At 42.2% G+C, this 26,861-nt stretch overlaps 2 protein-coding genes across 3 annotated transcripts; both read left to right on the top strand.

The window, feature by feature from the left end:
- The first annotated feature begins 261 nt into the window (after positions 1–261).
- golga5 (golgin A5) lies at positions 262–6,252 on the top strand. Of its 2 annotated transcripts, none has more exons than XM_071499035.1 (13): positions 262–444; positions 1,287–1,946; positions 2,433–2,630; positions 2,720–2,939; positions 3,030–3,153; positions 3,272–3,475; positions 3,708–3,878; positions 4,045–4,173; positions 4,287–4,385; positions 4,657–4,879; positions 5,455–5,554; positions 5,655–5,718; positions 5,812–6,252. In XM_071499035.1, the coding sequence occupies exons 2-13, from the start codon at positions 1,295–1,297 to the stop codon at positions 5,890–5,892; spliced, it is 2,265 nt and encodes a 754-aa protein (XP_071355136.1). In that variant the 5' UTR covers positions 262–444; positions 1,287–1,294; the 3' UTR covers positions 5,893–6,252. The 2 variants fall into 2 exon arrangements, with proteins under 2 accessions (XP_071355136.1, XP_071355134.1); XM_071499033.1 differs by having other exon boundaries at positions 274–444; positions 4,657–4,894.
- A 1,024-nt stretch (positions 6,253–7,276) lies between these two features.
- On the top strand, positions 7,277–26,741 carry trip11 (thyroid hormone receptor interactor 11). The gene is made up of 21 exons (XM_071499032.1): positions 7,277–7,867; positions 10,647–10,723; positions 10,849–10,959; positions 11,076–11,378; positions 12,017–12,085; positions 12,223–12,388; positions 12,659–12,982; positions 13,146–13,186; positions 13,278–13,376; positions 13,653–13,856; positions 14,161–17,205; positions 17,362–17,502; positions 17,869–18,062; positions 18,462–18,625; positions 18,777–18,880; positions 19,053–19,152; positions 20,322–20,403; positions 21,067–21,181; positions 23,812–23,934; positions 24,918–25,062; positions 25,202–26,741. The coding sequence occupies exons 1-21, from the start codon at positions 7,729–7,731 to the stop codon at positions 25,414–25,416; spliced, it is 5,961 nt and encodes a 1,986-aa protein (XP_071355133.1). The 5' UTR covers positions 7,277–7,728; the 3' UTR covers positions 25,417–26,741.
- The last annotated feature ends 120 nt before the right edge of the window (positions 26,742–26,861 follow it).

The following is a 26,861-nucleotide window of genomic DNA, read 5'->3' as shown; positions in this document are numbered from 1 at the left end:
ATAATTCATCATAGTTTATTAGTTTATTTGATTACATATTGTTTGATTAATCAGAATCTGCAAAGTAACTAAAGTTGAAGTCAAATAAATGTAGTGGAGTAAAAGTGTAAAGTAGCATAAAATGTAAATAATGTAAAAGTACTTTACAACTGTACTTGAGTGCAATACTTGATTATTTTTACTCATAGGAGAAGATGAACAAGCAGCAGACGGGAGCGTTGGTTCATTTTTGATCAGGCATTCCTGAGGACGCTCTGTTGTGGGGTCCTTCTTAGCATAGCTTCCTGGTCCACGTATCGAAAAGATTACCAACATCCTCTCTGACAGATAATGACATTTGACTGTGATTATCAAAACTGGTTTTCTTTTTCATGTTCGCCCGTTAAACCTCGGCGATAGCCAGGTGACCGGAGACATTCTGAGACTTGGACGTCGTTTCAAACGGTTCGTTAGAGGCTTGCCTCCGGTAACCAGCTAGCTCGTTAGCTTTAGCGATGATGGAGTTCATGATGAGCCAACTGTGTTTACATTTGTTTACTGATGGCTGGAGCCCAGCTACTCGTAGCTCCTGTGATAACTCCTTTATTTCCATGTATCTGTGTCAGAAACAATACGGTCTTGGTATATAAACTATAACTAGCCTGCTTTGACCCTGTTGAGTGATCGTGTTAGCATTGTAGCTGTGCAGACATTGTGAATTTACAGGGGAGTTTTCAGTCCTGAGTGGAGTCTCTCAGGCTGCTCATAATGACTGGAAGATAAGTTTAACAATGGCTGTAATATAATCTTAACCTTAACTGTCTGTTGTCATGCTGTTTATTTAAAGGGGATAACAGGGCTACACTCTGCTGTTGCAAACCCTTGCTCCGACGTTTTTCTGTTGGCTTTGGATAGAAGTATATGCCAGTTAAAGTAATATACAATTAGACGAACGGAGAACAGATTTGAAGGGTTATATGCATGCTTGCATCATGACTCAATGGACATACACTGTATATTCTACAGGAATGTGCACAAAAGAACCTGCAGCCTGTCTTTCTTTGCATTACAACCTTTATTTATTCAGGGTAGTTTCCCTGACAGCCAAGTTCTGTTTGCGAAGAACACCCTGATCACACACACACAGTTGCAAGTTACCCAGTGCAGCCACAGTCTGATCTGATGGCCTTTGAGTAGTTCCACTTGAGCAGTTAGAAATTAAGGGAATCTTGGTGAACTTGTGTGGAATGAGATTTCACAAAACGGGCCATATCATCCTTAAATTGTGCTGTTGTTTCTGCCACTAGGATTCAAAATGTCTTGGTTTGCTGACTTGGCTGGGAAAGCTGAAGACTTCCTGAATAAAGTGGACCAGGGAGCTGCCACTGCCCTCAAAAACCAGGAAAGATCATCCTCCTTTTCGTCACCCTATGAAGGAGAATCCACTGTCAAGCCTGAGTACAACACTGCAGGGTACAAGACCGACACAGCTGTGACACATCACAACTATGCATCCTCTCATGATGCACTAAGCTACATCTCTGCAGCAGCCGGCAACATCAAGAAATCTAATGCAACTTTGCTCGCTGGCACAGCCAATATGGCTGGTACACCCCCTGGTTCTGGCAGCAGCGCGCCCAACTCTTCCAAGGCGTCATCTGGCTTTGTGAGGCCCAAGAAGAGCGACCAGGATGTGGATGATGACATGCTCTTTGACTTTCTGAACAGCTCGGACCCTCCAGCCAGCAACAGGAGGGACTCAAGAAGGGATCTTGTGAAAGTGGCAGTTCCAGTTACTGAGGCCCAAAACCCAACACCTCCCCCTTCCACTACTCCTCATGCAATCCCCTCAGCCCCGTCCACACCCCCCTCAACCCGCGGCGTATCCAGGGCCTCAAGCATGAGCTCGCTGTCTGCTCATAGCGTCAAAACTTCAGAGGAGAGCTCTGCTAAAGAGCAGGGTCAAGGTATGATGAACAAGACCCTACATGTTACAGTTGTTATCTTATCATTTTCTGTGCGCAATGAAAAAAGCAGTATGCATCTTTATTTTTAAAGGAGTAGAGATACTGAGATGGAGTATTTCTCCAGTAAGAGCAAAATTTTCCTATTTTAGATTGTAAATATTTAAGCAACAAATATAAGAAAACTTTTTTAATTGAGCTTTCTGAATGTTGGCTGTTTGTCTTTTTTTCCATGTTCCTCTATTATTTGATTAAAATTTGAATTATTAAAGAGTGGAACATTTCTCATGGATCCTGATGATCTCTCCAGTTTGCATATTTTGTCTGACCAACAGTCCAAAACCCAAAGATATTCAACTTGCAAGAAAAATTGCAAATCCTCTCATTTGAGAAACTGAAACCAGAGAGTTTATAGCCTAGTTCTTTTCAGGCATTTATATATGATATTTTTGTGTGTGTTCTCTCTTCACCCTTACCTGGCCACGACAGACACATCTGAGAGTTCAGACTCCGGCTTGCCTGTCCCTCAGGAGTCCAGCAGGCAGGAGCCTCCTCCCCCCACAGAGGAGCCACAGAGCCAGATTCTGTCCAGTCTGCGTCTGGAGAACCAGCTCCTGCGCAGTGAAGTGGCCTCCCTCAACCAGGAGATGGCTTCAGTCATCCAGAGGGCAAAAGACTTGCAAGATGGTAAAACAAAAGATAAATGAGGAACAATGATGACCTACATTTCTGCACATCTGCCCCTGTATTGACTAAGTTGTTCTCTACTATTGTAGAATTGAACCAGGCCAGACTACGTGCAGACAAATGGAACTCGGAGCAGTCTCACACTGACCGTACGTTACGGGAACTTAGGTCACATGTTGATGACCTGACGGAGGCTCTTTCAGCCAAAGACGGTCAACTCGCAGTGCTGAAAATCAGACTTGATGAAGCTGATCAGCTGCTGAAGTCCCGCAGTGCCGCACTAGAGGAGGCACAGAAGGAAAGGTCAAGGTACATGCTTGTGATCACCCTTAGGAGCAGAGGTCAGATTGATCTTATAAATACAGAGAAGAGATGACATGTTACTATTATGCTTTTTAGAATTGTGCAAGACCACACAGAAGGGAGCAGCATGCAGTCCCAAGCTCTGGAGACGATACAGGAGAGGCTGCGAGAGGCTGAACTGGCTCTCAGGAGGGAACAGGACAGTTACAGGCAGATGCAGGTATATACAGTATGATGCCATTTGCTCTGCTATGTATATGATTGATAGGTAAGAAAATCCCTGTCGGCTCTGCCTTTAGTTATCAGATGTAAAATATGAATCCTCTTGTCTTGTGTAGAGTGAGTATTCCGGTCGACTGTCTAAGCTGGAGGCTGAGAGGCAGACTCTTGCAGAGACGGTTACTGCAGCAGAGCGACGAGCTGCAGAAGAGAAGCTCAGGGTTGATGACTTCCAACAGCAACTGAAAAGTGCCAAAGCTGCAGCTGAGTCTGCCAAGCAGGAGTTACAAGACTACAAGCACAAAGCTTCACGCATCCTACAAGTAAGATTTGCCGAGGCCCTCCCCAAAATGTTCATTTTCAAATTTCTCCAGGCCAAAATTTAGTCTGTGGCCAAGAGTGTTTTATCATCATAATCAAGCTTTGCATTTTCTTATTATATACAAATATGTACTTGGATTACTTTTTTTTTTTGTTCTCACTCGATTTCTTGTTTGTGATTAACTTTTTTTTGTCAGAACTGTTTTTAATAATCTTGTAAATGTTTTTTTCTAGTCCAAAGAGAAGCTGATCAGCAGTCTGAAGGAGGGATCTGGTCTGGACACACTGGACGGCAGCGGGGCCATGGTTTTGGAGCTGGAGGATCTGCGTCATGAGAAGGAGTTGCAGAAGGAGGAGATCCAAAAACTGCAGGGGCAAGTGCACACACTTCGAACAGAAATACAGGTGAGACGCTGGAAAAGGCCAGAAAAGAAAAATTATACTGGTCCTATGTGGATAATCTTAGATGATGGCTTCACTGGGATGTATACCAGGTGTAAATGCATTTGTCTGTTGTATTTTTGATGTTGATGAATCAGTTTCTCAAGTGAACCATGTTTTTCTCTCTCAGGATTTGGAGAATCAGGCCTTGACGGAGGCAGAGGCGTGGCGGGAGCAGCAGGTGCAGTTACAGGAGCAACAGGCTTTACAGAACAGGGTTAAACAGGAGGTGGAGGCTGAGGCTGAGCGCTATAAACAGGTAAGGGGGAGTAAAAATGTCTTCAAATAGCAGTTAAAAAAAACAAATTGTTTTAGATATATTTTCATAATTCATAATTGTTTTATGTCTTTGTAATTTTTTTTAAATCCCAGGAGCTGCAGTACCTGGAGGAGGAGCACCACAGAGCCAAAACTACTCTGCAAAGTCGAATCAAAGACAGAGAAGATGAAATCCAAAAACTCAGGAACCAGGTCAGTCACTTTATAACTGTATAGGTATGTAAAAGCATAGCCCACTTCCTGGGCCAGAGCTTGGACAACATCTTCTCTGTGAGAGCTTGTTTTATAATAAATGGTCTTTAGGAAAAATTTGTTTGAAGAATGTTTGTGTGAGACAAACACTTCCCCCAAAAAGTTAATGCTTCCTTTTATTGCCATCTCAGGGTGGCAACATTTTTTTTATTGCCACACCTTTCGTCTGTGATTATATGATCCATATCCTGGTATGTATTTACTCTTCCAGTTGACAAACAAGACTCTCAGCAGCAGCAGCCAAACAGAGCTGGAGAATCGTCTCCACCAGCTGACTGAGACACTGATCCAGAAGCAGACGATGCTGGAGGCTCTGGGCACAGAAAAAAGCTCCCTGGTCTTCCAGCTGGAGCGTCTGGAGCAGCAGCTGAAGAACGCTCAGGGAGGGCAGAGTGGAGGGCCCACCATCAACATGAGCGGCTTAGAGGGACCAGGTGGGCAACTTGGAGGTCAGGATCAAAATGATTGGTGTTTTCATGACCAGTGATATGGGGGCAGTTTTATCAAAATTCCCTCACAGGAGTACTGATTTTTAGTTGATAATATGTGATCACGAGTTTCATGTCATAATGAAACTACAATTTTCCCTTTCAATACTTAGAGAGTATTTTCATTTTCAGTATCTCTATGAAGTTATTAGCCCCCTGAAGGTGACATTTCAGTGTGCAGGACACATTTGATGAAAAAATAAAAGACTAATTAGAGAATTCAGAGTTTTGCCGAACTTGTAATAATCAGATCAGAGCAGTTTATTTATCATGTTAAAACAGTTGATCCAGTTAATCCAGTTATTTGCAAGCATCTCTGTTCAAACTTACATTCTGCTTAATATGGACTCCAAAAACAATGGAATGTACCAAGTTATTAATATAAAATCCAGTGGGGATTTTTGTTTGTTTATTTTTCTTTCAAGCATAAGGCATGTTTTTTTTGTTTTGGTTTTTTTTCAGCTTTCTGACGCCACTGATTTCTTTACTCATGATGCCTTTCCTGTATGTTGTAATTTCAGGAGCACGGCAAAGAAACACACCAGTCCTCTTCAGTGACCAGGACAGTCCAGGAGTGTATGGCAAAGTACGTAAGGCAGCCAGCACCATTGACCGTTTCAGGTAAGATTAAACTCTTTTTTTATCATCATTACACTGTAATTGCATTGTTTTCTATTGTGAAACATTTCCCCAGTGATAAATAAAAATCTTGTCCTTTCAGCATCAGACTGGGAATCTTCTTGAGGCGCTACCCAATGGCCAGAGTTTTCGTTATCCTGTACATGGTGAGTATTTATGTGAGAAATATCAGGATGATGCTAATTTCCCATCTTGATGAGCAGTGCTTAATAAAAGAAATTAACAACATTTTTTTACAGGCAGTACTGCACCTGTGGGTCATGATTGTTCTTCTGACTTACACACCGGAAATGCACCATGGTCACCCTGATGGAAGATAGAAGGCTTGAACTGTACAGCTGGGTTTTTAAAGATGTTCGTTCTGTTGCCTTCGATGTAAGGATGGTACAAGCTGCTGGAACATGGGCTCTGGGACCTGACTCTCCCTGTTTTGCACAGATATGCTATAAATTAAAGATTCTTCTTTCTTTATCCTTTCCAACTGAAGATTGAAAGCTGACAGCTGCATTGAGTTTTAAAATAATTACAGAGTGATATATTATATTGTTGGTCTACTGAGAGGACATTAAATCAAACATGATCTCACATCTGTTCACCTGCTTTCAGACATCTGTTCTCTGAAGAGATTGTAACACTATGTAAAAAATTATCTTTTAATAAACAAGTTAGGAGAAACGAAACAGCCTGGCATTTTTTAGATTTTCTGGGCCATAAACCAACATGAAGAGGAACTTAAGTGCTTTTACACAAAAAAAGTCAGTTTCTATGTCATTTAGAAACTTTTTTTGTACTGTTTTCATTTATGTGAGGAAAGATCTGCATATACAAGACAAAATACACTGACTCCAAGCCTAACATGGCATATGTTTTCCAAATCTGACAAAAATGTTACAGCTCTAAAAATACATACACTCTTAATATGATATTGTGATATTGCAAGATTAAAAAATCATAATTTCTGGAAATCAGAAGGGTGAGGGTTGGAACGACTGGTGTCAGCTAATTATAAATATTAATCCACAATAGCTGCATCATACTCAATGAAAAGAAGACGAGTGGAAGAAGTACTAAAGGCTTTTACTTAAGTAAAAAATTAAATTACCTAAGAACAATGTTATTTGATGTAATGAAATGTTACTTAAGTAAAAGTATTATAACCCAAATATTCTTGTACCTAAAGTAAAAATACTTATTTTGCATTTTGCATTTATAATATTACTGCATTATAAATATTGTTGCATTCATGCAGCTAGACTTATTTCAGTTACTTCACATACTGCCAGGTATCTTTTCTGTGGTGAGCAATACTGATTGATGTATTTGTACATTTTATTTGTTTTAATAATCCGAATCTGCAAAGTAAATATGAACTTATGTTATGAAATAAATGTAGTGGAGTGAAAAAAGTACAATATTCGCCCCCGAACTGTAGCATAGAAGTATAAACTAGTAGAAGATGGAAATACTCTTCAAAATTCTACGTAACTATAATGAAGTACGTTTAAACGTAAACGGTTTTAAACTAATTATAGATATGATTAAATCTAAAATATAAATATAGATGGTATTATGATTGTAGATGGAGAGCACTCCTGACTCTCAGCTGAAGCTATTGAACGCACCTTGATTTTGTTGGTCCTCCAGTATCCCACAATGCACCACTGCCCCGCTCCGTGTCCACGTCAAACCTGACAGCCATCGCCGCCGCCGAGCTGATAATGGCTGCAGTTGAGGTGGCACTTTCTGGGCTCCGTGTTGTTTGGACTCACAACAAACTGCTGTAAACACCTCTCACATCCGCAGCGGACGGAACAGACTTCAGCTTCGAGCCCGTCGTCTCCGGTTTGAGCTGTTTGACCGGGATATAATGTCGCTTCGGCTGCTCGTCTCGACGAATTCCTCCAGGCAAACCGTCAGCTGTTGTTAGCCGGGTCCGAGCTAAATGAGCGTCCCTCAGCCCGGAAAGCGACTTTGCTGCTGAAGATTAAAAGTGGATTTTGAAGTTGACCGCCTCTCTGTGGTTTACAGTTTACGGCTGAACTCGATGACCAAGCTGACTTTAGCACCTTTCGAGTCAAAGCTAGGCTAACTCCCTATCGTCCTCCTCGGCCCTGCTTTGTTTTGTTTTGTTTTGTTTTTTTTACCCCTCCTGAAAGATGTCATCGTGGCTGGGCGGACTGGGCTCCGGCCTGGGCCAGTCTCTGGGCCAGGTCAGCGGGAGCCTGTCGTCTTTCACCGGACAGATATCAACCTTTACCAAAGACATGTTACTGGAAGGGGTGGAAGAAGTCGGAGGTGAGTTTGTGTTCGTGTTTTAATCCACATCATCAGTTACACCTGGATTGTATTTTGTGAACACATGCATTGGCTGGGCGATTAGTTGCTGTGAACCTTTGGAGCAAGCTCTACAATAAGAGTTTTGGTTTTTAAGAAGATGAAAAGCAAATGACAGCATGAAACCTGGGAACTTACAAATATATAAATGATTAATAAATAGAGACAATCCCATATTCATAAGACATCCTGTGTGTGTGTGTTGGCTTTAAGATTTTGCCAATTAGTGGATCAGGAAATACCAATATTTGGTTTTTAAGGAACTGGGTTTGATATTCAGCTCTCATCATGTGAGGCAGATGTCATCACAAAACTAGACACTAGACTGTCCTCTAGAGAAATCAGCATTTAGTCAAATATTAGAGTGGGTGGTTATCTGTCAACAGGCATCTGGAAACAAGGGAACCTCCAAAAATATCTGGCTGACCTGCTCTAAATGATGTTATGAACAGGGAGATTGTGAAAGAAATAATACTTAGACACAGTTTAGGTAGAACTAGTTAAAACAGTCCTGCAGTGTTGAGTTTTTGTTAAAGTGTTTGTTAACTTGTTTTAAAGAGGTGTTGGTTTAACTTTATGGTCCAGCTAACAATAATTTTCCATATAGACTAAACTGCAGATTATTTTGATGATTCGTCCCCTTAATTATTTAATCTGTTAATGTCAGAAAATAGTGAAAAATTACCTGTGCAATTTCCTTAAGCCCAAGATGACATATTTAAATGTCCTGTTTTGTGTGACCAACAGTCTCAAACCCAAAAATATGAAGTTTGCTATCAAAGAAAACTAAAAACAAAAAGCAGTACTGGAAAGTGGAAATGGTGGATTTTTGCAATTTTTGTTCAAAGAAATTAGTTAATTTAATCTTTTGTCGATCAACTACCAGCTGATTGTTTCAGCTCTGTAACACTGTATCAGTGAGGGTGGGCTGAGTATTAGAAACACGGCTCAGTATAGCACTATATATTTCAGAAGCTCCAGAAACTACAGCGTATAATTGTCCATACAGCTGAATCAACACTCTGCCTTTTCCATCCTGCACCACATGTCACACTCAGCCTTTGATTCACACTGTAGACGTGTAAATAGGAAGACCACACATTCTCAGTTAGTTGTGCTTCAAGCTAACTGAACAGACATAATTATGAATCATTTCTTAATTATAATGTGCTCTCCCACTGAAGGCCTGTGTATCCTTATATTTCAATATTTCCAAGTCTGTTACACCACATTAGTGTTCCACAATGTTTTCCAGTGTCGGTCACTTTACTGTGCAGCGCCAGAGAATGAATTATGAACACAGGCCGAAGACACTGGGTCAGCAGTGTTAAGATGCTCGTACAAGGACGCACAGAAACACCAGCTGCTTTCGTTTTTAGTGGTATTGTTTGTGCTTCTCAGTGTGTTTCTGTTTGCTGTTATTCTCATGCATATGCAGCCTCTTGTAGCGTGGCTACAACTGTAACCCCAATGTGCAGCTGTTACCTCTGATTCCAACAATATGTCAGTTTCATCCACATACTTTGAAATTTCCAAATTATATTTCAACATTTGAAATAACAACAGTCTGTTGTAGGTTTCTTTTTTTTTAAATATATATGTCTGATATTTTCATCTATAGCATAATTTCCCTTTGAAGTAGAAGTTGAATAAAAGTTCATTTGGTTGTGAAATGTCAAGCAAACATTCTGAGTATTTGCATTCACTCATTCATCGTCAGCAGAGCAGCAGGTAACAGCAGAGATGTTATAACAGTCTGATGGTGACACAGATTACAGATGATGTTTGACTGATGATGTTTTGAGACAGAGAGTCGCTCATGGTCAGATATGACTGAATTCTTTCATTATATTCTCTTTAAATGCTGTTGCATGATGGAAATTTATTCATTCAGTGATACAGTATGTCTTGATTTTATTTTGTTTTTTTTTTGTTGTTTTTATTTTGGTTAAGTATCTTGTTTTGATTCTACTGTTTTATGAAATCAAGATGCCACAAATATAGAGTTTATATCAAAAGTTCTCCATTATATTTGTCCAATTCAACCCATAAACCACCATCACCCTAAAGTAAACACACGATCAGCGATAAAGCATTGACGCAAAGAGAACTTTGGCCGCACATCTCCAGCTCACAGCTCCAGTCAAAAAAACACAAGTATGAATTCTTATCACTGTGCAGGGAGCACTGAGCCAGCTGTGCAGCCCTCCACAAACCAGGCCTTAGACCCATCTTTTAAGTAAAGTTTTTAAAAGAGAGGACATTAACTGGCTGTGGACGTACTTGTGTGTTTGCTTTTCAGTCTGTGTAGTAATGAATGTTAAATGTGGGCTGAGCCTTGTCCAGTTGTCAGGATCACATAGCTCAGAAATGCTGCCCTGCTCAGCTGTGCATGTTTGTTTGTCATGTGAGAAGAGCTAAACAGATCTGTGTGTGTGTGTGTGTGTGTGTGTGTGAGAGAGAGAGAGACTAAGATAGAGACCAGTCACAAGTTACTATCTCTTGAATGTGCTTTGAGCCATGGTAGATAAACCTGGAGAACATTTCTGATTTTAAACTTCATGTTATCAGAAATCTGAAAACACAAAAATCAATCAATTAAAAATAAAATAACACCTCTTTTATCTGTGTTTATATTTTTTTTTTCTTCAGAATATTATTCAAGCGTATGTAATATTCTCACTGTCCTAATGCCTGTTTGTCATATTTTTAATGCTATTTTTTTTCCATGTAACCACAGATGCTGCCACAGAACTGCATGTGTCCAATTCCAAGCTGGCTGAAGTCGAGGCCTCCTTTGCCACTCAGAAATCTGAGGTTAGATCTTTTTTCACATCCTCAGAGTCAGAGGTATAACCACAGGCCTTGAGCTCCTTTCTGCAAAGCAGACAAGATAAATGTAATTTTTTTGCATATTCTTTGTTCCTCTCTCTTTGCTGCAGTATGACAGATTAAGAAAGCTCCATGCAGAGCTCGAGGAGAAGCTGGAGGCTTCAGAGATCCAGAATAAACGGCAGTCTGCAGAATACAGAACCCTTCTGCAACAGAAAGATGTACGTACTTTTGTCTTTAGAATTAAAGCCATATCTGGAATGTAAACATCCATGTTATTAAAGATTCATTAGCACCAGGTATAAAATGGTCCTGAAGTCTGTTTGTGTCCTCCCAGGTGGAGATCAGTCACCTGAAAGCTCGGCAGAGTGGACTCCAGGAGGAAGTCCAGAAGCTGCAGCAGTCGGCCCAGTCTGCCTCCGTCGGCACCGCAGTGCTGCCTGTAACCACTACTTCCTCCACCACTACCTCCTCTTCTGCTTCGTCTTACCTGTCACGGCCCTCAGGGGCCAACCAGGGGTTCCACGGCGACGAAATGGACCTCAGCGACGTCATCTGGTCACAGCAGGAGATCAACCGGCTGTCGACAGAGGTCATGCGTCTGGAGGCGGAGGTGGCTCACTGGAGGAGAATGTCTCAGGTAAAAACAATTAGAATTTATTGATTTAGCAGATGGTTAGATGGTTTCTGATACAGAGCTGCGTCCTGGGTCATCGGGATGCCCTGAAAACAAAGCATATAAAGAAGTTATTATTTATCAGGGACAAGCAAATGTATTGTTTTGCACACATGCAGTTATTTGGTTTTAGATGCCTGATGTATGAAGGTTGCAGCATGAGAGATACAAATCATGTAGACAATCGGAAGAGAATATTTCAAATTAACTCCAGTCGTATTTTGCAATAAGTAACAACCCAGATTTTGGGACATTGATCTATGAAGTAAATTGTGTTTGTGGTGCTCGAAACAATGAAAATGTAACATTTAAAATATTCAACAACCCTCCTTTCCAAAAACAGTCCCCAGGTTACACCACAGACCTCAGTGTGAGCAGTTTCCATGGGATCTACATTACCCCTATGAAAACTAATCTTAGTAAAGGACATTGTTTCTGGAAAGAAATTTTTTTATAGATTTTCAGTGCGGTGATCTTTGTGTCACACCAAGCAAGTTCAAAACAAATGCCAAGAAACACTCACTGAGTCAGGCCTGTTTTCATGTCAACAAATGTATTCAGTTTATAGCACCCGGGGTCACATGTCTACATCTTTATTCCAGGCATCAACAGCAGCAGGAGCTGGTAATGGCGACCAGGGAGAGATTCTCAAGCTTCAGAGGACTATTAAGGTAATTATTAAAGCTTCCTGTTGTTGTCATTATAAATCATATTATAAAGTAGGATGTAAATCTTCAAATACTGTGAGAGCAGAACATAGTAATGACACTGAGACTCTAACCGCGACGTCATTGCTGCCGTGGAACAGGAGCTGCGGGAGGAGATGAGTCGCGAGGTGGACGAACACCAGCATGAACTGACGGCTCTGCAGGACGCCCAGCGGCAGAAGATGGCCGACATCACCCGGCGACACAGGGAGGAGCTAGCAGAGTACGAGGAGAGGATAGAGGAGCTGGAGGAGCAGATTCAGAGTGGTCAGCCTCACATTCGTTATTGTGACTTTAGTTGTGGCAGTGATTTACTGATTTAATTGTAGATTCGATACCAAATATTTTTTTAGAACTTTTATTCTAACAAAGGTCGGCTGTAAGCAAGATTGCAAGAAAAAAATATTATAACGTGGCAGTTTTGTCAAATGCAGTTGAGTGTAACTTTTTACTCTGCCTCCATTACAGTCCAGCTCAGTGTTTCTGCTCAGGTACAACACACAAAATGAACTCCCTCCTCCACGTCCTTGTCTCCAGGTGGTCAAACCAGTTCCTCATCAGACGCCTCCAAGCTGCCTGAACTCCAGAAAAGCATTCGCTCGCTGCAGGAAGTGGCAGAGCAGCGGGAGAAGCAGCTGGCCGAGCTGTCTGCCAGCCTTGAGGAGGCACAGAAGAAGCAGGCCGAGCTGCAGGTGGAGAAGGATGAGGCCCAGGAAGAAAACGCCGGGCTGCTGCAGAATTACATGCGGCTGCAGGCGTCTGTCGCCGAGCTCCAGACACGAGTGCAAGAGCAGGAGGGGAAGGCTGTGCAGAAAGCTCAGCTAGACCACGAGATCCAAGTGCTGAGACAAAACCTCACAGGTACACTGTCATTATTTAGACTCATGTCGAAGACAACTACTGAATGCTGCTGTTTCTCATCTGCTTCATTAAAGCTTTAATTTAACTGACTCCTTACTATAAACTATAAAGTGTTTTCCGACATAATTAAACCTGTGTATTAACTAAAATTTCTTCTTTACAGCTGCAGAAAAAGAAATAGAGAGACTGAAAAACCAGACTGAAGTAAGTTGGAATATAAAACATTAACTAAAATGGGTTTTTATGATTAGTATCCCAAGTTTAATGTTTTTTAAAATTATTTTTTTTACTTCAGGCAGAACCAAAGGAAGAAGTTGAGCATGCAGACATCTTAGAACTGAACACCATCATTGGAGTGTTGAGACAAGAAAAGGAGGTCCTAGAACAAGAGAAGGTTTGTTAATGATCCAGAAAATTAAGATGTCTGCCTTAAATAATTGCTCTATAATTGTAATTAATGTCTGTACTGAATGTCTATATGTAATTAAGTAAATGTGTCACTTGTAAAAGGGGAAACATAAGTCTTTTTTAATTTCTTGATTAGTTTAGTTACACTTGCTGGCTCCTCATCTAATAATGTGATATGAAAAGAACACAGTCTAGATGATTGAAATCAGTTGGATTTTATCAAGTCCTGAAGTAATTCTTTCTTCTTTTTTTTTTTTTACAGTGCAATCTGCAAGAAAGACTCAAAGTGGCAGAGGAACAAATAGTTAGCAATAATGGAGCCGATTCTGGAGAATCTGAGTCACTGGAGGATCTGAGGGTCGAGCTGGAGAGGAGAGAAAAGGCCCTGAGAGCCACCGAGGAGGAGCGGGACACTCTGATGTCTGAGCTGGAAGAACTAGACCGGCAAAACCAGGAGGCAACACAGGTCTGACTGATGACGGTGGCTCACTCTGTTTGTTATTCTAAGGTTCACATATAGGTCTAAGGTCTCTCCACATATATTGCAGGAGATGTGGTTCCACATTTTCTATGGTTTCAACCCCACTGTGATCGCACACATTGTGGTAACTTCACACTGATCAAAAATGATCAAGCCTTTTAAATCAAGGTTTACAAAAAGTAAGAAATTTTAAAGGAATATGTGAAGAAACTCCTCACATCAGAGAGAGAGAGAGAATGTAACACTTTATTGACTTTGGGTTTTGTTTCTACCTTTTCTTTGTCACTAGCATATGATCTCAGTGAAGGAGCAGCTCTCTGGACAGCTGAGGGAAGTGGAGGCCGAGCTGACAAGACTGACTGCAGAGCTCAACACAACCAAAGACCAGAAAAGGACACTGGAGCAAGAGGTGGAAACCCAAAAGGAGAAAGTGAGCCAGAGTGCTTTCAACCTGAACGACCTCCATATGGGTAAACAACAGCTGGAACGGACAGCGAAGGAGCTGAAAGACAAACTGGGACATGCACAGGAGCAGAGCAGGGAGGCACGTAGAGAAATCACAGAGCTGAAGAAGGCTTTGCAGGAGAAGGAGGAGCGGTTATCTGCTGCTAAAGCACAGCTGGATCAGGCAGGGGAGAGAGGAACTGAAGCACAGGGAACTATAGAGGAGCTGGCAAGGAAGGAGAGGGAGTTGTCAGACCTCAGGACAGATTTGGACGAGATGAGGAGCTCTCAGGAGAAGGTGATGTCTGCAGACTATGAGTTAAAGATGGAGAACAGGAGGTTGAAGGTGGAGAGTGAGGAGGCTCTGGGTAAAGTAGAGGAACTAACCAAGCAGATGAAGGAAAGCCAGGCTGCTCTGAATAGGACAGTAAGAGAAAAGGACACTCGTATTGAAGCCCTGAAGCTGGAGAAAAATCAGCTGGATGGTGAATTGAGGCAGAGCGAGAAAACAGTGGCTGAACAGACGAAACAGTACCAGCAGACGATTGAGGAGCTGACCCGAGCTCGCTCCATGGACGCCTCGGCTTTACAGATGGAGCATGAACGCGCCATCAAGCTCAACCAGGAGAAAGACTTGGAGATAGCTCAGCTGAAGAGAGACGTGGAGCAGTTGGCATCTGACCACAGAGACACCAATGAGATGCTTTCGATCACAGTTGCGGGACAGAAGCAGCTGACGGATCTGCTGCAAGAGAAGGATGTCTTCATGGACACTTTAAAGCAAAATGCTGCGGATCTGCAGGCGGAAATGGAGAACAGTATCTCAGTTGCGACCAAAGAAGCCGAAGCTCTCAGGCAGGCGCTGGAGGACAAGGATAAACAGCTGGGGGGTATGAAGGAGGAGAACAGCCATTTGAAAGAAGAGATTGATCGCCTCAGAGATCAGCAGAGCAGACCTCAACCTCTGGCTGAGCCCAGGACCCTGGACATTATCACAGAGCTGGAGACAGAGATCACCCAGCTCAAGTCGTCCAGGAACGGCCTAGAAGAAGAGGTCCAGACTCTGAGGAGAACCATGGAGGAGCAGCAGGCCTCTCTCCTGCGGTCGCACGAGTCCCTCCAGGCCCAACAGAGTGAGCTTGAGCAGGCTCACGCTCGCCATCAGCAGACCACTCTTAACTACGACACACTCATACACGCCAGAGATGAGGAGATAGCTCGCCTCCAGCAGACGGTAGATCGGCTCAGCGTGAGTCAGGGCCGTGCTGACTCTCCACCTGTGCAGGGTGAGGTCATCCTGCAGGAGGACAAGACCCAGACTCTCAATCAGGAGAATGGCAACGAGAAACACGACCTGTCTAAGGTAGAGATAGAGAAACTGGTGAGAGGCATCAAGGAGAAAGAGACTGAGATCAGCCAGCTGAACGAGAAGAACCTCTCGTTGACCAAACAGCTGGATCAGCTGGTGGTGTCTCGGGATGAAGTGGGTAAACTCTCCCAGATGATCCTCCAGAAGGATCTGGAGATCCAGGCACTTCACGCCAGAGTCTCCATGGGCGGAGGTGGCGGCCACAGCCAGGACATCATGTTCCTGCAGCAGCAGGTGCAGGCGTACGCTGTGGAGAGAGAGCAAGTGTTAGCCGTGCTCAATGAGAAGACCAGAGAGAACAGCCAGCTTCGCTCCGACTACCACCGCCTCATGGATATCATGGCGGGGAAGGAGGCAGCTCTGTTGAAGCTTCAGCAGGAGAATCAGCGCCTCTCCAACATGAGTGACCCGTCAGGAAGCCACGAGATGTTCAAGGAGACCATCCAGAACCTGTCACGCATCATCAGGGAGAAGGACATAGAGATCGATGCGTTGACGCAGAAGTGCCAAACCCTGGTGACCGTCCTGCAGTCCTCGGGAGGAGAGTCTGGCCCCGGCTCTGGAGGCGTCAGCAGCAACCAGTTTGAGGAGCTGCTGCAGGAGAGGGACACACTGAAGCAGCAGGTGAAGAAGATGGAGGAGTGGAAGCAGCAAGTGATTACAACGGTCAAGAACATGCAGCACGAGTCGGCCCAGCTGCAGGAGGAGCTGATCAAGCTGCAGGGTCAGGTCTCCGCTGACAGCGACTGCAGCTCCAAGCTGTCGGTGGACTACGCTCGACTGATCCAGAGCTACGAGCAGAAGGAGAGGAGGCTGGGAAATCTGAGTCAGGAGCTCGCACAGGTGCAGCAGACCATCACCCAGCTCAGCTCCACCAAGGATGTCCTGTTGGGTAAACTGGACAGCGTGGCACAGACTCCTGAAGTTGTAGCTGCTCAGTCTAGTGAATCTTCTCTCTCAGCTGATGCTCCCAGCCACCAGACAGCTTCACCTGTACACAATGAGAAACTGCCGGAAGAACTTGGACGATTGCGGGGACAGCTGGCCGAGAAGGAGAACATGATCAGGACTCTCCAGGAGAACAACCACCGGCTCTCCAACTCAGCATCGGCCTCAGAGAACGAGCAGAGAAGTCAGGCTGAGGAGGTTCGGCAGATCAGAGAGAGGCTAGACGCTCAGCAGAGATCAGTGAGGGAGAAGGACCTGCTCATCAAAACCAAAGGAGACCAGCTAATCCAGGTCAGCGAGGCACTACGCAACCGTGAGAATGACAACGAGGTGCTGAAGCAGGCTGTCACCAACCTGAAAGAGCGCGCTCTCATTCTGGAAATGGATGTGAAGAAGCTGAAGGAGGAGAACGAGCTCGTAGCCGCACGCTCTCGAGAAAAAGAGTCGGAGTTCAGAGCGCTGCAGGAAACCAACATGCAGGTTTCCCTCCTCCTCAGGGAGAAGGAGTTTGAACTGAGTGCAATGAGTGAGAAGGCTGCAACTGTGGAGAGGATGCTCAAGGACAAAGAGCAGGTCAGTTCTTCAGCCTTAGACTTCACACTTCACACTTATTTCTTTTGTTTTTCCTGAATCCATCATGTCACTTTAAACGGTGAACTGCTTTTCTGCTGTTCCTTATTGCTCAAATAGTTTTATAGATTTGTGATTTATTCTCTTGATGTGACACAGGGTAAGTCCGGGGAGCTGAATCAGCTCCTGAATGAGCTGAAGTCCATGCAGGAGAAAGCTGTGGCGTTCCAGCAGGAGAGGGATCAGGTGATGATGGCGCTCAAGCAGAAACAAATGGAGACCACTGCGGTACAGACCGAGGTACCACACATTACTCTGCATTATATTACATAAATAGTTATGTTATTATAGGATCATTTATTATGTCATGTTTCCACCATGCCAGTATGAAAATAAAACAGGGCTGACATTACTTTTTTTTCTACTTGCAGAATGTGAAGTGAATGTTCAGTGAAAATATGAAAGATTTATTGATTTCCAAATGTCCATTTTTCAGAAGGAGACTTCATAGAACACATACTTCTAGTTAACTGGTAGCAGGTGATGATGATTTATCATGTGATCTAGCTGCTTAAATCACACTGTATAATCTTCAATACATTTAGGTCTGTTGAAAGTATGAATTACTGTCCAGGAATCAAACTTGCTGTGATATTTTCTTCACAGCTTCAACACATGAGGGATAAAGAACAGCGGCTCAACTTGGAGCTGGAAAGGTTGCGCAATCACCTCTTGGAGATCGAGGACTCGTACACGAGAGAAGCCCTCGCTGCAGAGGACAGGGAGACCGAACTGAGAAGGAGGGTGGCAATGCTGGATGAGAAACTGGCTACCTCCTCAAATGCAGTGGAGAATGCCAGGTTAGCATAAACTGAAACTGCAGCACGTGTAATAGATATGATGCTGAAATACGACAGTTTCACTTTAAATAGAAGTCTGTGGTGTAGATAAAACACAGGGTTTCTCTGTCATATTCAGTTGGGAATAATAGAATTACATTAAATGTCACAGTTTTCCTTCACATGAATTTTTGGTGTGATCATTAATTGGAAATCTTAGAAATAGAGCTGCATCTTTGCTCACTCTCTTTGCTTTGCTTTCCTTGAGCAATGATATCATGATGAACCATTTGAAAAATGTTCCCGGCGTCAGTGGTGTGGCTTCTTATTGGTTCATATCTGTCCACTAGATCTCAGTATGTTGTTTCATTGTTATTTTCATTCCTCCTGTGTTTCTCCTCGTCTGTCTGCTGCCTGCAGCCAACAGGCGACCATGCAGGTGGAGTCTCTGCAGGAGCAGCTGAGCGGAGTGGTGAAGCAGAGGGATGAAGCGCTTGTGCAACTCCGGACTTCCCAGGAGCAGGTCAACCAGTATGCAGTGTCGCTCTCAAACCTGCAGATGGTGCTAGAGCAGTTTCAACAAGGCGAGTCTGCAGGCTTCAACTCTTTCATTCTTTGCTTGTGCAATGCACATTTTGCAGATTCCAGCAATCTAATATTATCTTGTTTTGTTTTTTTGTAGCATTTTTGTTTTATTGTATTATTAGTTGTTTTATTCTCTCTTTGCACCATCAGAAGAGAAAGCCATGTACTCAGCAGAGCTTGAAAAGCACAAGAGGGAGAAGGAGGAGTGGAGAAGAAAAGCTGTGAACCTGGAAGACCAAGCATCTGCCCTTCAGGTAAACCAATAATCAATAACTGATTTAATAGTACATTCTTTTTATTTATATTCAACATTTGCTGTCAACAGCGAGGCCTGGAAGTGAATTTATTCCTACATATTTTCTTGATGACAGTTTATATGGCAGTTGAGTGAGAGCTGTTCTTTAATGGGTCTGTGTTCTCTGACAGATGAACCTGGACGAGGCCAACGCTGCTCTAGATTCAGCGTCTCGCCTCACTGATCAGCTGGATCTGAAGGAGGAGCAGATCGAAGAGCTGAAAAAACAAGGTGAGCCAACTTCTATGTTTCCAGTTTTGTTTTTTTCTCCATGTGTTGAATGGCAATGATTTGATTATTATAGAGTAATCCTTATAAACTTGAGATTTCCAGTTTTACAGCAAAATAAAGGTGTCATCATGAGGCTGTAATAAAGTAAATTTCTTTGAACTCTGCTCTACAACATTTATTTCAGACATTATGGAGACTTCTGCTGTTCTTTCTCGTTTTCTCTGGCTTGACAGCTTTTAAACATGGATGTCTTTTCCTTTCTCCCAGAGTCGTATTTCTATTTTAGTGTTCTTATCACAGGCTGATTAGCAGGCATAATAAGTGAAGCTGTAACCCCCCCTGAAACTTCACTGGTTACAGTCTCCTGTATTATTTTTAGTGTGACACTCAGCACTCCTCTCTTATCACTCTCAGATACGTACATTACATCACAGCAAATTCTCAGACGTATCTGGCTGATTTTCAGACATTTGTTTAAAGCTGATATGAGGCCTTATATTTTCTTACTCACTCAGTCACTTATGGAGAATTTACATTGGGTCTATGAATAGTTGATTAACTGTTAGAATGTGCTGAACTAAGTCTTAGCAATAAGAAGCTAACGTTGTGTTACCACTGCAGTGCCCTGGTAGCTGAGTCCTTATTGCAGCTGCCCAGGTTCAGGTCCGGCCCAGGCCCTTTGCTGCCTTCCATCCCTTCTCTCTCTCTCCCCTGACATTCCTGTCCACCTCTTATATCCTATAAAAATAAAAAAAGCTGAAAAGCCAAAACAAAATATATATATTTAATCTTTTATCTTCTATCACTTATCTTTTATCTTAAATTCTACAAAGTGATCAAGAATTAAGGATTTGATAATGATTTATATTGGTATATATTGATGCACTGATGCATTCTAATGTTATGTTTTCATACAAAGTTTAGTGTTAATATTTAGCTTTTTTTACAAAAAGAGTGTATTTTTTAATCCAACTGATTTGAAGAGCCTTTGAGGATTTTGGAAAATGCCTTCAAACAAGATGAGTGTAGTCAAATGACCTTCAGAGTTATTCAAAGATCTTATCGTTCATGAAATCGGTTGTTCCCATGTCTTAATGTTAATACCTTAGAGGCACAAACTAAAGGTTACAAAAACATCTCATCATTGTGCCTCTGTGTGTGTTTTTCAGTGGATGTGAGACAGGAGATGTTGGAGGAGGCGCAGAGGAAACTGATGAACCTTCTGAACAGCACTGAGGGGAAAATAGACAAGTGAGTTAATTCCTGTTGGGGTTAAATCATACACCTCTTTATTCAGACAAATGAGATTATGATTAAAAGCTCCTGTGGTTCTCATATATTTCTAAAATAAATCTCCCACAATTTCAAGGGATTAAAAAAAAGTTACATGCAAACAGAAATGTGATCCAGTCTCATCATCAAAGCACTGAGCTGAGCAAACTTATGCAGTCTGTTGCTTTCCAATGAAAACTATGTGTCTCTTAATTTAGTGATTTTTTTTTTCCAGATAAACTGAAGGATTAAGTGTTCCATTACTCCTTTATTGGTTGAGTCATTGTTCCTACATCATTAGCTGCGTAAAGCATTGAAACCGCCCTTGGATTACCAGATGAATGCATTGTCACAAAGCTGAGATCAATTCTGTGTTTCTTGGCTCATGAAAAATCATTCTAGAGATACATGGTTTTCACAGTACAGAGGCAAGAGAGAGATGAACCCTCCCATCCATAAGTAACTGCTGTCAAGTGTTGGAATAGCTAGAAATGAATCTTACGTGCCTCCTTCCAAGGAGAAACAAAGATAAGCACATATTCAGATTCATACATTTTCAGCTTATTTATGCAGCTTGTGTTAAAAACTGGATCGAACATTGGATTACATCACAGCTTGTTATTCATGTTGTTCTCTTTCCAGAGTCCTGATGCGTAACCTGTTCTTGGGATACTTCCACACACCTAAGACCAAGCGTGCCGATGTGCTGAGGCTCATGGGAAGTGTTCTGGGCCTGAGCCGAGAAGACGTCGATAAGGTGAGAGGTGTCTTGACTCATATTCAAAGGGAAATGATTCTGTGTTTCTGCAGCAGTTGTTAGAAATGACACAGTTTCTGATTGTAGTGTGAAGTCTTGAACTCTCAGTGAGCTGTGTCTGTGGCATTGTTCCATTTTGGGAATAAATGCAGGATTTATCACCAGACTAATAGTACAAAAGAACAGCCCCTGCCTCAAATCAGCTGTGTTGTAACACTCAAATACTCGTGAAAAAAGTAGTTTTTGTAGTAGTGTTTTTTTCTAATTATCTTACCAGCATCTTAATTTGAGCTGTAAAGAATTTATATTACTATTTTATTGATATACTCATTCATTTTTTCATTTTTTTTTTAGGCGCTTAGGGTATATATAACTGCCCAAGACGATGTACTAATTTACCCAGAAGTACAGGGGGTGGACAAATTAATGGAAACACAGTGTTAAAAGGCTGTTTAAAAAAACAAACAAACTGTATACTATAAAACAGTAGTCATTTTTTGCAGGTTTTCAGCATTTGTTTGAGGCAACAAAGGGCAAAACTGTGAAAAGGTATAGTTTGACTTTTACAGGAGTTTTGAGGCTGATATCAATATTTGAGGGGATAAAAAATCCAATAACAATATTATCAGGCAATTACATCTTGGACAGTCTGTGTGATGGCAACAATCTCTGGATTTCTCTCCAACAGTTTTTTATTACCTCTCAGCCACCGTACATTCACGCCAGTACTAATGTGTCTGCAATAAGCTCATATTAGTCAGTATGTTGGTTTAGTTCTGTCAAAATCATGCGGCACAGACAAACTGTGTAAAGAGCAACAACAGTGACAGGCTGAAGCTGACAGAGAAACATTCAACATGATACACAGCTGTGTTTAACTCTTTGTGACTTCCAGTCCAAGTCAAGTCGTGAGTAGTTTGCAGGTCTTCAAGTCTTTCTCTCTGAATGTTGATCATTAAGTATGTGAATATTTTCCTTTCACAGCTGTGTTAGATTAGTGAGTTTGTCAGTTGGTGTCTTATATTTACCAGGCCAAGAGTTGAGACCTGCATGTTTTTTACTTTAAGTCTAATCAGCTGTTTAGCAAGTCAAGTCTCAAGTAAGTTGGGAGATCTGCTTATTCACTTTCTTGCTGACCGTTGGGTGAGAAGATTGATGCCACTTGTGTGATTGTCTGGTTAGCTTAGCTTAATTTAGCATAGCATAAAGACTGAAGTTCCAGGGGAAAACAGTGAGCCTGCCTCTGTCTGAAGCTAAAAATACCAGCACCTCTAAAGTTCACTAATTCACACATTATATCTTCTTAGATCCTGTAAAATCATGAGTGTCAAGTTGTGGTTTTACAGGCGACTATGTTCTGGACTGTTCATATTCATCCTCACGGAAAATATTGTCAGATTTGTTACAGTAAGTCTGACTTGAGTCCAAACCTCAGGTTTACAGCTCTCCTGCTAAAATAAAGGAGTAGCCTTAGAGCTAAATTAACACTGCTGTGGTACAGTCATAACAAAAAGTGAAACCAGCATCAGGAGCTTCACAACGTTGGGATTTATGTCAGTCACATGACACAATGACCATTAAAGTACTTTAGGATAGAGGATTTCCACCACCTACCAGTACAGTAAGTATAGTTTTTATCTAGTTTAACATTCCCATACTCTGGACACCGCAGACCGCTTCTGACATTAAGACTTTTTTTCTTTTTTTTTTAGTTTTTGAAATGTTTAATTAGTTAAACATGTCCTTGAGAGACAGTCAACTACAAAACTCACTGTCCAGCAGTTACTTTCAACTCAAGCAGCCCCTGAAAATCAGTCCTGCTTGCCCTGAAAAAGAAAGCATTTCCTTGAGCAGATCTTCTGGCAGGAGCCCTGTGGGACTCCTGCCAGCGATTGCAAAGTAAATTACCCAACACTCTTAAAGGAAAACAGATACAGGGTGAGGGGCAAATGCGATTACAGCTCATCATAAGACCAATTTTTTATTGTGTTGGAGGTAGTTCCACTTTTTTTTTTTTTTCATCTTGCCCTCATCTCCTGTTAATGCTATTTAAATTTTCCACTCAACTCGTGTTCACAGCAGCCAAGTGTCCTACAAAAGCAGCCGTCTTTTCAGAATCAGCCTCTGTGGAGCAGCTTGTATCCTCCTTCTTGTGCCTTTTTAAGCCCAAAGCTGTGATCCATACTCTCTATATATGCTATCCATCTGGCTGGGTCCTGCCAAGCAAATGACGCTGATGATTAGGGAGTATGAATGGCAGTGAATAATAAGGCCACAAGTTTCTTCTAGGAGTGTGGGCTGTCAGCAATGAATCAGAGGGCCTGTACATGAGTTTAACCAGAGAGCGGGTCCACAAAATAATTTTCCAGAAAGCTGTGGCAAGCAGAAAGGAAACCAAGAGCAATTAAAACTGAAACAATCCAACCACTATTCTGAAAAAAGATGAAAATCTACTCTTCAAAAAGAGCCTGGATGAATAGTAGGAGACAGAACCATGAACTTTTTTTGGTGAAAGAGGATAAATAACTCCTGTTGTGTAATTTTGTCATAGAATATTAGGAGTCTGAGATGTGAGATGTGTGTCAGAGACTCTGAGAATTCCCTAACCTGTCCTGTCTTTGTCTGTGCAGATGTTGGAGGAGGACGGACGGCACGGTGTTACCGGGTGGATGTCGAGCTTGCTGGGAGGCAGAGGAGCGCAAAGTGTCCCAAACACTCCGCAGAGGCCCACCAGCGGCCAAGGGCTCAACTCGGTAACAAGAATACACCACATGAAGTTCTTTCATCACAGAGACACAGTTTATGTTGTGTATATTCTAACCTGGACAGTAGAACTCAGAGGAACATGTAGTGGGTCTAACTCTGCTTTGTGTTGTATCATGTGCAATCATCACTTCCCAGGACTGTCTTTCAGCAGCCAAGGCACCGGACATGGCACTGGCATAACTTCCCCACAATTACAGAGGAGCGAAGTATTTACAGGGTCTCTATGGTTTCTCAGGGAAAGTCCACAATGAAAAGAGAAGAGAGAACAACATGAATAAAATGCACGAACGCTAACAATTGTATATAAGAATGTATATGAGAACATGCACTCGTTTAAAGTAGCTTAAGTGTGAAAGTGAAGAAAATACACGTCTTTCCAAAGAGCCCAGAACGAAAATGCATGTAAAACTTGGAGAAGTATAACACAATGAAACAATTTATAAAATAAAACAAGCACTACACTTCCTGTCAAAACAAAACATTTCCTATTATAGGAAACGCATATGAATTCTAAATTGCAACATATTGACGTCTTTAAAAATGTATTAACACTTTAGGAAAAATAAAAAACACAGGAACTATGGCACAGTTTATATGTTAATTTCTATCCTTCAAGATAAAAGTCTGCTCTCACTCTCCATGTGGTTTTACAGGAATTTACACATATTAAAGTAAATTTCAAAAAGGCAGCAACAACTACACACTACATGACACACAGAGTTTGAATTCATTCAGGGATACACATTTATTGCAGCAGAGAAGCTGTTTAGAAACCACTTCCACTGGTAAAATGTGCTGTGCTGAGTTATCCTTGAGCAGGACACTGATTTTGTGCCGGGACGCTAATGTGAAGCTGCACTCTTCACTCTGGAGTCACAGTTTAGGGCTGGGAAGATATTAATGCTGCTTGGATCAGTAAGACATGTGACTAATTCAGCACAACACACTGCTGTGTGCTTTGTTGTCGCAGTCCTTCTCAGAGATGTTTGTGAAGTTCCTGGAGATGGAGTCCACCCCCACGCTGCCAGCACCAAGGCTTCCGGTCCATGACATCAAGCCTCTGAGCGCCCCGCCTTCGAGAAGAACTGGCAGCGCTGCTTCCAGCACCACTGCAGGTAAACGATCCCTTCGAGAATACACCACCACCAGGATGTCTCTCTCGTGTTTAATGAGTCATGTCAGACGGGAGTTGTTGTTCTCTTAAATTCCCAAACACATCAAACTTTATTTAAATTGAAGCCTCTCTCCTCTCAGGCGCTGCAGCAGCCAGTAAGCGAGCCGGCGAGTCCAATCCTTTCCTGGCCCCTCGCTCGGCAGCGGTGCCTCTGCTTGCTGGTTCCAGCTCTGGCGGCTCGGGAGGTCACCTGCTGATGAAGCCCATCTCTGACGCCCTGCCCTCCTTCACACCTGTGCCAGTCTCAGCTGAGGCCAGTGCCGGAGCCGTGCTCAAAGACTTGTTGAAGCAGTGATCGGCCGAGGGCCAGTCAGACGTCTTAATTCATCCAACATGAGTTTTACACTACACAGACTGAGATATTTGAGCAGGTCTGCTACTTAATTGCTGCTCTTTTTTTTTTTTTTTTTTTTTTTTATTCTTGCCAAAATAAATGGTCAGACAATTCATAAAGGCTTAATATTCCCTTTTTTGGGACGGGATTGAAACTTTAGTTTTTTTAGAATCAGTTGTAATTGCAATTACTGTTCTATGCAACAGAGTCTCCCTTTACACATCAGTAAAAGTGTTTCCTATTCAGCATTATTATTAGGTGTTAAACCAAAAGTTGGAAATGGTCGATGACGATCAAAGACGCGGGATGAGAACATTTTCAAGATGTAGGTCATTCAGAGCGAGAGCAACACAGTAGATCTTTCTAGAAACTGTCCTGTTGATTATGAGCTACTTCGTACATTTTTATTCATCGCACCAGTTCTGAACACAAGTGACCTTGTAAACTCACTGTGTGCAGTTCAATACATGTGAGTTGAGTTGAACCATCACCTCTGTTTGCAAGAGGAAACATCTCATGTCCCTCAGTTTTCATCCTTTCATTTCATTGTATTTTCTTGTCTTATTTTTTTTTTAATTCTTTTCAACAATGCAGTCAACTGTTTCTGATCCAGGACTTTCCTAAAAACTCTCTGGCAGCAGCCTGTGTAGAGATTTATGTGGTTCAGTACATCTGTTAAAACCATAACGACATTTTTGCTAAATCTTGTCTTCTCCAGACAGCCAGACTGTGATATGCAACAAGCGTTGTAATTATGGCTGTAACTGCTGACTGTGGCTGATCAGAGGCTAGAGACTGCTCCTATGTTTAAGTACAGTACTATTATATAGTTATATATATGTAAATGGGTGGCGTTTTTCCTATTTATAGGCACTAAGGAAGTTCTGGAAGTAAAGTGCCTGCATTTTTGCTAATTAGATAGTTGTATAATCAGGATTGTAAATGATTAATATAAATATATATATTTACAAAATGTAAAAAATGCACATTTAAAAAGTTTTACCTGACCAGAGCTGGCCGGCATTGAGGTTGAGCTGCTCTACATTTTTGTATAGACATCAATCAGCCGGTGCAGAAGGAATGTTACAGGGTTTCTCCAGGTGTACTGATAACATGTATAGACTGTAAATCCTCACTGTAAAAGAATTTTTGTAGATGTAAAATCTGAACCTCAGAGGTGTCAAACAGGAGTTGGATTACCCTGAACTTGGATTATCTTTAGCCGAGGTTAGTACCCGTGACTTAATTGGAATTTCGAATCAAATAAAGGCACTGCTGACCCCTCACTGGTGTTCATCTGGTCATTTCTTTCCGCGACGCGCATTCATGCAAACCAGATGTGGCTACTACTGCGTGGGTAGCCTGCGTTGACTCCGCCAGATGTTCAGAGTTATTCAGTTGTATGG

This window comes from Trachinotus anak, unplaced genomic scaffold (assembly GCF_046630095.1).
Source record: "Trachinotus anak isolate AG129_WGS33_773 ecotype Australia unplaced genomic scaffold, CSIRO_AGI_Tana_v1 ptg000015l, whole genome shotgun sequence".
Classification (NCBI taxonomy): domain Eukaryota; kingdom Metazoa; phylum Chordata; class Actinopteri; order Carangiformes; family Carangidae; genus Trachinotus; species Trachinotus anak.
The sequence above is the reverse complement of the archived record's forward strand: the minus strand, read 5'-3'. Positions and strand labels throughout refer to the sequence as shown.

Coding starts and splice junctions, on each gene's coding strand:
- golga5 (XM_071499033.1), top strand. CDS start 1,295: ATGTCTTGGTTTGCTGACTTGGCTGGGAAAGCTGAAGACTTCCTGAAT. Junction 2,940..3,029: donor GCACAGAAGGAAAGGTCAAG/GTACATGCTTGT, acceptor TATGCTTTTTAG/AATTGTGCAAGACCACACAG. Junction 3,154..3,271: donor ACAGTTACAGGCAGATGCAG/GTATATACAGTA, acceptor TGTCTTGTGTAG/AGTGAGTATTCCGGTCGACT.
- trip11 (XM_071499032.1), top strand. CDS start 7,729: ATGTCATCGTGGCTGGGCGGACTGGGCTCCGGCCTGGGCCAGTCTCTG. Junction 10,724..10,848: donor TTGCCACTCAGAAATCTGAG/GTTAGATCTTTT, acceptor TCTTTGCTGCAG/TATGACAGATTAAGAAAGCT. Junction 13,857..14,160: donor AAAACCAGGAGGCAACACAG/GTCTGACTGATG, acceptor CTTTGTCACTAG/CATATGATCTCAGTGAAGGA.